Below are 13,866 nucleotides of genomic sequence, written 5' to 3'. Positions count from 1 at the left end.
CGAAGTTAGTAGCAGGAGAGTTCCTTGTGAAAGAGTTCGCCCAGGGAGGTATTGCCACCTTACCTAATTCTGCCGCCAAGCAGTAATATGAGCAAGGGTGCTGGTGAAATCACAGACACATGGGACTTGTCAACTTATGTCTCAGGGTGACGGGCGCAGTGGCAGTACCCCCAAGATCTTTACGATTTAAACACGCTTACCACCAAACGCACGACTTAAAAAAATATTGTAATGACATAGATTTTTGAAAAACTGCTTTTTTTTTAAAATAAACGCCTCTCTCTGTCTGGATTATTTTATTCTCAGTGAAGCCGAAAATTAAACATGCTTGTCTAGAAGTTACCTTTTGCATTATGGCAAAATTGTGACAAAATATAGTACCAATTTTCAACTTCTGATATTTCAAGATCGAAAGTGTATGCGCAATCTGTCCCAGTCCAGTCCTTAATGAAACCAACACACTTTATAGCAACTATCACTACATAAGTGGTCCTTACATATAAGGTAACAAGGATATTTATTGGTCAAACGCTGATCTTATATGGCAGTGTGCATGTCGTAAGTTTGGTGTTTGCAGAAATGTGTTAGCTGTTGGTCGAAAGGAATTGTTGTATATGCACAGCATTGGTCCGTTCACTAAAATAGTATAGTATCCATACAGATTACTAGTAAAACCGACCTCAAAAGTTCATGCAATTACATCTACTTGCCAAGTTTTATTGAAATTAGTTACCGGAAACCGGATTCATCCCATAGTTTGACTTCTTTAGAGATAGAATATTTTCTTAAAATTTTAATGGGATCACCAATGAGGTATCCTATTTCCAACAAAAAAAGAATCATCAAAATCGGTTCTCTAATACCCCTGTAGTTATCGCGTAACCTTTCATATTTCAGCCATTACTGTCCCACTGCAGAACAAAAGCCTCCCTTCCCTTTTTCCACTCTTCGCGATTTAACGCCACCATAGGCTAAGACCTCATATACGCATTCAATGAGTGGCCCCGGGTAAGATCCAACTGTCAAACAACCACGGCTCGCGAAATGGATAACGTCGCCGCATGTCAAAGGAGCAGTCGGCATAGACGGCGATCTTTGCCCGCATGGATCCCACCAAACGCAAGACGAAGCCATGAAAGACTCAGAACGAGATGACGTCACGGATCGCGTAACAAAAAAAAACAGTGTAATTAAGAACCTCTTTCTTTTTTTGAAACTTAGTAATCATAGCCAGATTATCGTAAAATTGAGGATATGCACTGATTAGTATAAAGCGTCTAAACACGATTCCTTAAAATGTTCATAACACAAACTTACCTCGAAATTTTACAAGAAAACCGCTGTACTCAATATACAAAATAGCAACTGAACTAAATAGATCACGTGTAGTACCTATACGGTATACATTTATCAAATGGCTTCAATTTCGTGCCCATGCCGCTCGACACACGCAATGGAACCGATTCTTTATGGAAAAAAATTGGATTGAGCTGAGGAAGGTAGTATAGACTCTTAATGATGCAGATCACCTCTAGAGCCTTACAGACTGGGACTTCCAGCAAAAAAAGAAGCTTCCTCTCTCCTTGGCAGTCATATATGCTTCGCAAACCTCCAACTTCTCCAGTCGCATCAACCTCATGAAACTCGTTTATTTATTCTTGGTACTATTAATCTGACCTTTTCAAGGATATCCCCAATCTTGCCTGTCACTATTAGAGATTTACTTAAAATGTGTTAAAAAACTGGTTGCAAAACGGTTTTTTTAACAAAACTTTAAAGCTTTATATTTTCCGTCCCCCACTTCCAGGAATCACTAATGACTTGTTGATTGATGTCTCGGATCAGGGTACTTTGATTATTCGAGGATATTAAGTGACGTCTCAGGTGATCCATCATTGTCCCGTTTTGGATCATCACATTTGATAAGATTTTCGGAATATAAGCTTATTTTGGGACAAAGACACATATCATTGTCATAGGCGAGCCCGCGAATTATGCGAAGTAATTTCACAAAAATAATTGAATATCACGGTGTTCAAACCTCCTCACATTCAATAAAATTGAAAAATCACATGAACTTTACCGGTTATTCAGCTGCTGCGTACTTCCGTGACAAAAATCCATGGCAGTCATCCGTTTATATTTTGCATATCTTGATATTTCTGAAATAATTATTGTAAATGATAATACAAATTGTTTACAAAGAGCAACCCCTAAATTTTCTTGTTCATTCTTCTCAGGATACCCCCTCAATCGTTTTTGGGGAATCTGCCTGACGAATGAGTTGTAGAGTTTACTCTATGTGACGATTTCAAATGTAATTTCCTTAATGAAATAAAGATTATTTGGGTTTGAGTTTCAATTTCCTCCACTACTACATTTGCAGTAAACGTAGGCTTCATCACGAAAGGAATATCTTGATGTAATTGTCATGCTTTACATTCAGGTTAGCGATTGCAGGAAAAGCTACAATCTGACAAAAACATCTCTGCCCGTCACCTGTACAGCACCACGTGTTGCATACTCTACGTGTTGTGTACATAAGTAAATTTTTAATATTAATAGATGGCGTCACTTAAATCCAAAAACGAGCTGTGTTACATAACTTCTTGTATTTAAATAAAGATACTACCGTATAGGAACTTTCTTCAAATCTCAAACTCGTCTCAAATGCGTCCAGCAGTATATCCGTGTTTAGAGATAACCTTAATCTCGTTCTATATTCACCACTCACAGGATGTAGTGATGTTAGACATAACCGGCAACCACACAGCTTAGTGCTACTGCTAACTTATGAAAAAAGAGTAACAATTCTTAGCCCACCTAACGACATTCCAGCCAACACTATTTTTTCTCTACCAATTTAAGCCCTCCATAAATTAACTTTACTTCGTTAAAATGTCATACGAAACTTGTTCTAGTTAACTTTTAACTATAAGTTTGTCATAGTGTCTAACTGATAACGTCTTTACTAAAATTTATGGTTAAGCGTCTGGCTTGGCTTAAAATTAAAAGTGCTTTAATAAATCAATTTATTTCGCCACCGGTTACTTGGTGGGACCTTGTATAAAAAAAAATTGAAAGAATCATGGCATTCTATACGTCCCACTTCTGAACCCGGGTTCCTTCTAAGTTTTATTAAACTTCTCCTTTCTTTCAACGTTAAAGGTAAGAACAATTAGTAAACTAAACTACATGTGCACGTCCTACACATTGCTTTTTGCTGTGATACCATGTGTGACCACTTCGCTTTACCCACTAGGCGATAGCTGAAAATCAGTGCGTTGCTTTTGGGCAACACCTGCACTGAGTTATGGTCTGTTTGGCTTGCTGCAGCACTCACAACTTGCTTTTTAATTAATTGTAGATATATGTCGTTTATTGTGTATATTTATTTGATTTCATACCTTTTTGTTATTTTGTATGTTTTGTTTTGAGTTTTTTTTTGTCTTCTTTCTTTCTTTAGCTATTTGTTGTTTCATATTATTGTCTGTGCTTGTGGTAAGTCAATAAACGTATTCTATCTATCATGTGATTTGAAAGTACTCAATGGGAACGAGACCCTTTGGTGGGAATCGAATCCAAAACTATATCATTTAGTAGCAGAGCTCCTTGAGAAAGAGTTCGTCCAGGAAAGGACTGCCACCATATCCATTTCTGCCATCGTATCTTCGGTTTTGAAGCGTAAAGGTGCTAGTGAAATTACACGCACACGAGACTTGTCAACCTATGATACAGAATGGCACAGTGGCAGTGTCCTTCAGATTTTTACCATTTAAAGCTTCTGAGTGGCACTGCTGTGCACAGGCATGTTGCTTGACACAGGCGTGCGATTTGTTCGTCCCGCCGTCGCTTAGTATCATGAAAAAAGAAAAACAAAAAACTAAAGACAAAATTGTCAAGATTAAGTGGTGCAAATCCTGCTGAACACGGGTCTCGAGCAAAGAAAGTTAGCGTTTTAGGGTGTAACTATGATAGGGTTTTGCTTAAATTATATTCAAACTAGAAGTTAAGTTAATTAGAACTGGAAGTTGCATGGAAGGCACTTTTTCTACCAACTAGGCTAGCTTGTAACAAGGGAGGGTATTACACGTCCATCAATTCGGTAATTCGATCAATTGGATCAATAAAATTCTTTTCACCTTTGCACGAATGACGTTCGGTTCACGTTTTACACAGACCAATTCCAAATACTTGTGTACACGTTCCTTGCAGATATTCGCTTTCAATTTTAAACAAGTAAACCTGATTTTAATGGAGACCTTTAACATTGGACAGTTTTTTAGAATTTAAATTTCTGGAACTACCGTGTAAGTTAATGGTAATGTCGTTCCGTAATGCTAGGTACTTAATTTATATATCTAACCTAGATTAAGACTATCTAAACATTTTGTACAGTATCTCAGTTTCGTTCGACGAAGGAACGGCCAGTACAAGCACTGTTACACCACCCAGTCTGTCGTATATCGGCCATACAGCCCAACTGTCTCGTGAGTCTCTCGGTCCGAACACATTCCGTCAAAACGTGTTCAATGACAATTGCTGCAATATGGAGTTGGTGTAGGTAATGGCCATCAAAAACGTAAACTTCCTTGAAAGAATGCACCCAGAGCGCAACATCAGAGCCGTCACACTACTAAGTTTATTCAACATAATAATATAGTTACCAATCCACGGAAACTGATCAGTTGAAAAGGAGCGCTATTTCCCATTGGTTATATTAGGAGACGAAAGGAACTCAAAAAGTTTACCAACATAAATATTTAAATACGAAACACAGATAACATAAACATTAATTAGATTCCGTGATCCATTTATCGTCGTTATCGAAACAAAGTAAGCAAAGCCTGGAGCTATAATAAACACTGCAAGTGTTGTAGGCGTAGGCGTTATTGCCAAACGCATGTGGGTGCCAAAAATGCGTCAAGGTGCCACCGGCCTTAATGTGTTAACATCTTCCTCGCGGTTCTTATTTCCTAGTACACGTTGCTCTTCTCCCACACGTCGGTGTCTTTATATAACAAATGTTAGCTGATATTGGAATAGACAACACGCTAGCAAAAATTAGCAAGGTTTATTTTTATGTGTTTTCCTTTTTTCCGTTTCTTGAATAAATATGTTGTAATGATGTCTCTAATTACATTGTTTCGATAATATCAATGTTTTTAATCTAAACTTCTTTGCCAACTAAGCAGCTACCTTTGTGTCAATATCTGTTGCTGTTAGCGAGCGCTGATCGGACACAGTCGGCACTACAGTTGAGACGTGTACTATGTGTGGGCGACCTACAGGCACAATGGGTCTGAGACAGGTTCATATAGCCCCATTTCCTTTCAACATAAGATTCCAATTCAATGCGAACTTACATTTGGAAGTCCCAAATCCGAAGTGTAAAGTATATGCGTATTATTCACTACGTCTGTAGGTACATAGATGGCGAAACCTTCAGCAATTTGATCCCACATAACGCTGGAGTCCAGTTCCTCAGTGACGTCATAAACTACGTCATTTCTTTCATGGCCAGTCCATTCATTGTGTATTAATAGTAGGTTGCTAATTAATCATTCAATGTACAGCGAGCAATATCCATTTTGGGCAGTGTCAACGATGAGGATACGGGTGGATAATTTTAAGACGCAATTTGTTTGTAATGGTAACTATATAAGTAGGAAAAATTGTTGCCTTATATGCAAGAAACACGAGTTTCTTTCCCTTTCTCTCTCGCAGCAGCACTAGTATATTATAGTGGCCCTGATATACTTGTTTATACAAAAAACCTACCACATAATTGAAACTATTTACCATATCGCAAACCATATTCTGGATCAAGTGACATTACCTTACAAGTGTTGTAATCCCTAGAGCAAATGAGTCCCGGTCAAGTGACCACATTTTGCACTTGCTTGCTTTTACGAAATCTTTATTTTCATAGCCGTATAATTGTTGTGGACGATTATCTTATACATAAATATTTATTAAAAAAACAGTCAAAATACATCAAGATAAGCCGTATTAGAAAAAATACTTACTAAAAAGATTTTCCGTTCGACTAAGTACTGGCAGGAACAAGAACAGCTGAACACTTAGTGACGTTACAGTTTCAACGCCAAGTTGCCATTTTGTGCCACTATCAAATCTTCCTGTCCTTTAGATGGAGATGTGAAGTCTCAAAGCCGTATTTGGTCAGTATGGCGGATTATGAGCTAAACACTCTTCTTACAGGAAATCCGTAAGAAGACGTATTGATGATGTTTATATTGGAAAATGTATTTAAACTCTTATTAATAAGTTAGTAGGTCTAAAAGGAATGCAGTGTTTTAACGGTAATATTATTTTTGTTTCAGTTTCCTTTCAAAGATGGCACTGGAAGTGTTTTCAAATTGACGGAAGACGGAAAGGCAGATCGATGGTTCCACAAAAGATAAGGAGGTACGTGCTTCTTTTGACTTTACATTATGCTTGTGTTTTAAATATCATGCTTATGCGTATTAAATAACGCATTACTAAATATTTTTCTGTATATCAACTATACTGTTTCAATAGACGGCATTTACTTTGGCATCATTACGTTTAATGGCATCATTCGTTAAGTAATCTATGCCTCATCCCTTAAAAGTTTTGAGATTTCTCGCTCTATAAAGTTGTCCATTATCCCTATCATTAACCCTTATGTCAAAGAAAACCTGTCGATTCTGCACAGTTATTTCCAACTGGCTAAAGTCAGTGAAAACTCTTTACAGATAAACCTAAATACCGATGATACCAAAACAAAAACCACCGAGTTGACAGTAACCTAATTTCGAAATTGTGGTACCGATAATTCTGGTACCGCCAACCAAATGTCCGATGAAATTGGTATCAAAGAAAAAGCCGATGACGGCGATAAGGTAGCCAAAGACGAGAGGAACGATACCGATATCGAAAAACTCGGTGCCGAAAAACCCAGTACCGACATTACTGGTACCGAAAATACTAGTACTGAAGTCCCGAAAGAAATCAAACCAAGATCAGTATCATTCAATAGAGACGTTCACGTGAAAAGATTCGGTGAGTCGAATTCCTATCTCAAACTAATACCGTTATTGGTATGAGAAAAAAAGGACAATCAGTATGTTTGGAATAACACACTAATTTTCACGTAACCGAATCATTTAATACGGTATATTGGGTTTAAAAACGGATACTTCCTGCAAAATTCAAAGGTGTATCGCAACAATAAGAAACTGACGACTAATTTTAACAACTAATTTTGAACTTTAATTTTACTTGTAGTGCGTTTTTTTCTTGCAATAGTAGTTGTTATGCATGTCCCAGGGAAATTGTAAATTTCTTACTAATTTAGGTGCTCAATAGCACCTGTCAGAATTTGATCATTCGTATAGATTTCACAATATTACTAATTTCATATTTCCCTGTGTATGCATTTGTTTATAATACCTAGTGCTGTACCTGTTCAATGTACTTTTTGCTTTCGTAAATATGCTACTATAAATAATAAAGTATATTGAGAATATTAACACCAAATATTTTTATATAAAAACATACTGAAAATTGTCAAAAAATAAAAATGCATATGTCTTATCGATAAAATTTATAAATAGTCAACGAGAAATGCAAATACAAAACCTAAAATTGAATTAACTTTATTAGTAACCGAGCAAGGCCGAGTAGATCACGATATGGAACTAAAAAACAATACTGCAAAATGCCGCTTAGAAATTACATTATATATAGACGGCAACAGCTTCGACGTCATAAGATATCATCTTTTGAGATAGGACTACAAAAAATCCTTGTAAGCCTTTTCAACTGTTTATGTTTGTGGATCATGTGTATTTGGCCAACGAAGGTCCAGGTAAAGTAACTCGTGACCTGCATTGGGACATAATAATAATAACGCACACACTCGACATAGGGAAACTCTGTGTCGCGGGTGCCATGAACACACACATAGACAACCACAAATTATACCCAAACTCACGAGAGAAATAAATGTAGGCCATATAAATATTTCTCCCGGCCCGGGAATCGAACCTGGGACCTCTGCGTGACAGTCCGGCATGGTAACCGTTCGGCCAAGGGGGCAGACATATAGGGTTGGTAAATTCTATTATTTCAATATTTTTAAATGCTATTGATATTCAATAAAAATAAAATCATTTCTATACACTGGCGTCACACAGGGAGTGACCTTTAGGCCAACGCTTTATTCAATTTAATGTTTTGTATGAGAGACAAAAATCTGAATGCACCTAATCAACTTCTAAGTAGCATATCCTTGAAAATTCTTTTATCAATAGCTGACCTTGATTGATACCGCATCGTATTATTGTACAAAAACATCTATTAGACAAAAAATGAGGAAAAAATCGTTACGCTTTGCCGTTTTTAAGGAATTTAACTAGGAAGTGTGATTTTGCGGACAATTTTACGCAGTTAACTATGAAAATTATGCATCACATTGTAATGCAAATAATACGTTCATGATACTGCTATGTTTATTAACATATATGTGTTAAAATATACAGAGAAGAAATTTATTTTAAAATGTGAAGATAAATAAAAAAGTTACAATGTATACCAAAAATTCAACGTTCGTCAAAAAGTTACCAAATGTCAGTATACGTAAATGCTCTCACATAATTCCGTGTCGATACGAAACCGAAAACCAGTTACACAAGGTCAATGCGAAGAATTCGAGCTGTGGGCCGAATGTCAGCGATTATCGTATTCAATACTTGACATCCTTTATTATTATGCTATTATAATTACGAGGTTTTATTTGAGGTGTTTCAACTATGAAACCCACGTGGTTGTTGAAGTATTCAGAATACACATATGCTATTGCTTTTCACGAATAATTGCTTGGAACTGCAAATTTTAGATCGTTACTTGAAAATATGCTATAAAATTTTAAAATATTCTGTGATTTATAATATTTGGCGAGATTACAGTTATTTTGAAAAGTAATTCTAATGGTTCCATGGTTTATCATGTAGAAATTATGGATGTTGATCGATTGATGGAACTTAATTTATAGAGCTGTGGATGGAACCGTGTTGAGGTATACCTCGATTTACAAATCTCGATCAGGTTGGGATTGTGCTTAAAAAAGGCCAAGTTTAAAGTACCAAGAACAAACGAGCATATCTTCGAGAAAAACGATGCGTTTGGAGAAAGTATCTGCGATCTCGTGGGAGACAGGTATGATGGTATGTCATTGAAAGATAATTTACATGCCAATCACAAATTTCCATACTAGATCAGGATCGTTGCCAGTGAAGGACCAAATCTCTGTCGATCACATTATAAGAAAGACAAACTTTTAGTTATATAAAACACATACGTATATAAACCATATACTTTAGTCGATATACCAAATTTGTCTTAATTTTGATTAAATCAAGTAAGCTAAGTCTCGACTTGTTTAATTAATTTATTAACAATAGCAGCTTTACACTTAACATATTAGCGTGCATTTTTCAATATCGAATGTTGTATGAAAATCAATCTATTAATTGTTCAAATTGCCAACCAGTCACGCATGACGCATGAACCAAATCCAATACCGCTAAACAGTGTGAAAACAGATTCCTTTGTGCTCTCGAGGTCATTATCCACTATTAATTCAAAACTTGATTCTACTTGTAAACCGGCTAATAGCTAAAAATCCTGCTTAAATGTCGTTTAAACATTTAAGCAGGATGCTATGCTTGCAATTCAATTAACATATTTAAATTAATCATACAGATTTGTACAAGGCTTTCGTCACTGTGCACCACAAATGGAACCCCTTCCAGGTCAATGCCGGACCAGAAATGGACCAATGTGAGTTGTTATCGTCATCTCAGACCATTTTAGGCCTGTCTGAGTGAAGTCAGATTGTATCTTCTCGCCCCCGCAAAGATATCTTAATGACTGCCGCAGGGTAGCGTTGTTGGTCCACGCGTATTCTTATTTGACGTGAAAGATTTCTACATTGTTAATTGTTATTGGCATACAATTAATTATCATGATCTATGAACTTACAATTATACATGTTTAAATATTATAATATTATTTATCAACATTGCTTATTATGTCAAGTGTGTGAAACTTATTATATTTCATTTTAAATTTAATATATTGCTATAAAAGGCAAGTAAAATCTTTAATCAAAAAGTAACAATTACGAATGTAATTCGAACCATGTGCAGATTAACATTGATCCATCACTTACTTAACAACTAAGGAAAATTTCGGAAAGATTCGGAAATCTACTTGTCAGACAAAGGTTTCAAAGTCTTCGATGAAAAGTAAAATAATTCAATTTAATATTCATTATTGCTAAAGATTTAATGGGAAATTCCCAAACTCAACTTTGCCAGTGACACGTACTAGTGCCTACATTTTTCTTGGTGTATATCTTTGCAATAGTCCATTTAGGTAATTATATCCTACATTACATTACAATACATTGTATGTGACTAAACACAATTATACTCAAAGGTAGGCGTAGCCCACATTACGAACAAGTGGTCAAGCAAAAGGGTCACTTTAATCGCGCATTAAAAGCCGACAAGTGTTAGGCAATGTTTCATTAAAATATTACAATGGGCAACAAGAACAAGATGCTTTCAAAGGTGTCAGAGAGCCACGCCTTTAGAACTTGCATAATGCGGGTTGTTGACTTCGAAAACTGTTTAACGTATCTAAATGGTAATACTGTTATATTTTACTAATTACCTTAACATTGAGACGTACATGATAGGTACCTATCCATTTTTCACAGTTCAAATAAACATAATGTACTAAGGTACGCATTTCACCTAAATATCCGGCTACGTAGTTTCCATTTACATATAGAACCATCTTTCGCTAAATGCTAGAAACCTATAAAACCAGAAGATCAATAGTGTCTTCTTGTGTATTGTTTAAATTTGTCCTGATATCGACAATCTGCTTGCTGAACGTGGAAATTATGACATCATCGGAAAGTAAACAATCTTCTTGTCATATCGATGGCATACACTATAATACTTACCATTGTGGTAAAAGGATTTGTCATCGACGATTGTAGCCTAGGGTGCTGCAGACATACAAGAAAGAAATGGTATACATCGTGAGAGGAGGGTCCTTTCGTGCACCGCAGAGTAAACAATAAAAAAGAAAACATGGTTGTTTATTATTGCAGACTGATGTAAAATAATTTTACCACCTGCATCATCATATTCGTCTTAAATCTTCCGTGAAGGGCTCTTGTTGTATTGCATTTAAAACACTTTTGTCTTCTTCAATATTTTTTTCCTAAACCTCAATGTAATACTAACTAACGCTTTTCTTTAATCCAACGAAAGCTTATCTTCATTAATATTGTGTGCAATACCTAAAATTATTTCGCAAACTATCTATCTCCTCGATAGATCTATAATTCTCTACGTTCAAAACAGGTATACATTTCAAAGTTGCGTTATGTTATGTAAGAAATCGTTGAATATAAACACGAACTCTCGAGGGGATTAGAAATTATGACCCTTGTATTGTTGTAATAAGCATGTATGTAACACACATTACAATTGTCAAACCAGTTTTGCGACTTATTATTTCTTGCTCCTTCCTTGTATATTGTAGTCAGAATGAAAACATATAGCTCAGTGCTAATTACGATTAAAGTGAAGGTATAAAATTCATGCTCGTAGGAGTTAATTGATAATAGTTATAGTTTAAATAGCAGTAGAGTTCCTTGTTAAAGAGTTCATCCAGGGTAGTACTGCCACCTTACCTATTTCTGCCGCCAGGCAGTAATGTCAGCATTACTGTGTTGCAGTTTTTGCAGGGTAAGGGACTTGTCAACTTATGTCTCAAGGTAACGGGCACAGTGCCCCTCAGATCTTTGCGATTTAAAACTCGGGAGTGGCACTGTTATGGACAGGCGTGTAGCTTACCAACAGGCGCACGACTTGTTCGTCCCGTCACTTGATATTACAAAAAAAAATAACTTTAAGAATGAAGAGAAAGATTGTAAGGAAACTAGATGTTCGGGCTAATTGGATTAATGATTTTTTTTCTGGACGATTCTCTTCATTTTCATACAGCTAGTATAAACCAGTTATAGATTGTTATAATTGATTATTATTACAAAGATCGAACACTTAGAAAAAATCCTTCGAGCCGGCTGGACTCGAACCAGCGGACCTTTTCTATGTGTAACAAGTGTGCATATCTTTGTTTTGGTTTTTATCGGATTTTTTGCCGTACCGCCATCTGTGAGAAACCCATTTCTTCACTCTGCTAGGTACCTTTACAGCTACCAGCAGCTCACTACATATGTCGCTTTAATAACTGTAATTAAGTTTATTATATATGCATATATATCTATGAAGTAATAATTATAACTAGTGGAGTAATTACACAAAAAATATTTATCATAATAATGCTGAAACATTTTGTCATTCAATAAATTTAATTATAAGTTCTGTAGAGGAAATAAATAAATAAATAACGCACACACTCAACATAGCCCCGCACTAGGGAAACCCTGTGTCGCGGGTGCCATGGACACACACATAGACAACCACAAATTACACCCAAACTCACGAGAGAAATAATTGTAGGCCATACAACTATTTCTCCCGGCCCTGTCGATCAATCGAACCTGGGACCTCTGGCGTGGCAGTCCGGCATGGTATCCGTTCGGCTACGGAGGCAGTTAAATGAAACTATTTTTCCGCGTATATTTGTTTTATCAAACAAACCAACGTTTCGGGCCCTTTACAGGTCCCATGGTCGCGGTTGACTGAGGTGGTGCAGTCATCAACCAGTTATGTCTAATAAATATTATGTTTGTATGTTGTAATATTGTATTTTTTATTTAGTCTAATTTCCATTATTTATTAATAATAAATTCAACTTAATAAAAATTCATATTATTACAATAAAATCATTTGTAAAACAATGTAGCGTAAATTGGAATGTTTCTTTGTAAAATTAAAAATAAGGTATTTAATTAATAACTTTAGTAACTATAGTGAAAAAATAGATTGGTTTGCATTAATATTAGACATAACTGGTTGATGACTGTACCATCTCAGTCGAGCGTGACCTGTAAAAGGCCCGAAACGTTGGCTTGTTTGAAAAAAACAAATATACACGATTTAAATACGGAAAAATAGTTTCATTTCCTATATGTCACTGTCGCGAAAACCTAAGAACTCCATATATAAGTTACATATTCCTAATTCTCTACGCTCTATGTTGGAATGTAAACAGTTTGTAGGGGCAGGTTTTTTACCCCTATCTACTCGAATCGGGAATTAAATATTAGACAACACCACATACGTTGCTCTGAACCCAAAGTAAGTAACTAAAGTACTTATGTTATAGAAATCGGAAACAACGACGGTACCACAAACACCCAGACCCGAAACAATACAAAAATGGTTTTCTACCTAGACTCGGCCGGAGATCGAACCCGGGACCTCAGAGATGGAGACACAATGAAAACTGATATGCAAGCCACTCGACCACAGAGGTCACCATAATATAGAAACTGAACCCGAAACACGCAAAAATAAAATTAATTATTTTTTTTAATTAACTGCCTCTGTGGCCGAACGGTTACCATGCCGACTGCCACGCAGAGGTACTAGGTTCGATTCCTGGGCCGGGCGAAATATTTGTATGACCTACATTTATTTATCTCGTGAGTTTGGGTGTAATTTGTGGTTGTCTATGTGTGTGTCCATCATTGACTTACAAATAAATGGACGACGGGTCTAATACAAAAACCACGAAAAAAATGTCCCAAGTCAACCTATTTAAACGTAGTGACATGTAAAGAAATATGAAAAAGCTAAAACGTTGAATTTAAATTGTAATGTCATCGCA

The 13,866-nt window shown here is 36.1% G+C and overlaps 1 protein-coding gene across 1 annotated transcript in view; it reads left to right on the top strand.

The window, feature by feature from the left end:
- LOC113229003 (zinc finger CCCH domain-containing protein 13) overlaps positions 1 to 13,866 on the top strand; it is a 128,174-nt gene that overhangs the window by 68,440 nt on the left and 45,868 nt on the right. Inside the window, exons 2-3 of the mRNA XM_026462473.1 lie at positions 6,345 to 6,429; positions 6,741 to 7,047. Of these exons, the coding sequence (XP_026318258.1) occupies positions 6,840 to 7,047 (208 nt within the window). The 5' untranslated portion in view covers positions 6,345 to 6,429; positions 6,741 to 6,839. The remainder of the gene's footprint in view (positions 1 to 6,344; positions 6,430 to 6,740; positions 7,048 to 13,866) is intronic.

Source organism: Hyposmocoma kahamanoa, unplaced genomic scaffold, assembly GCF_003589595.1.
Source record: "Hyposmocoma kahamanoa isolate Upper Pololo Valley unplaced genomic scaffold, ASM358959v1 270, whole genome shotgun sequence".
Classification (NCBI taxonomy): Eukaryota; Metazoa; Arthropoda; class Insecta; order Lepidoptera; family Cosmopterigidae; genus Hyposmocoma; species Hyposmocoma kahamanoa.
This window is presented reverse-complemented; position numbering and strand designations above follow the sequence as displayed.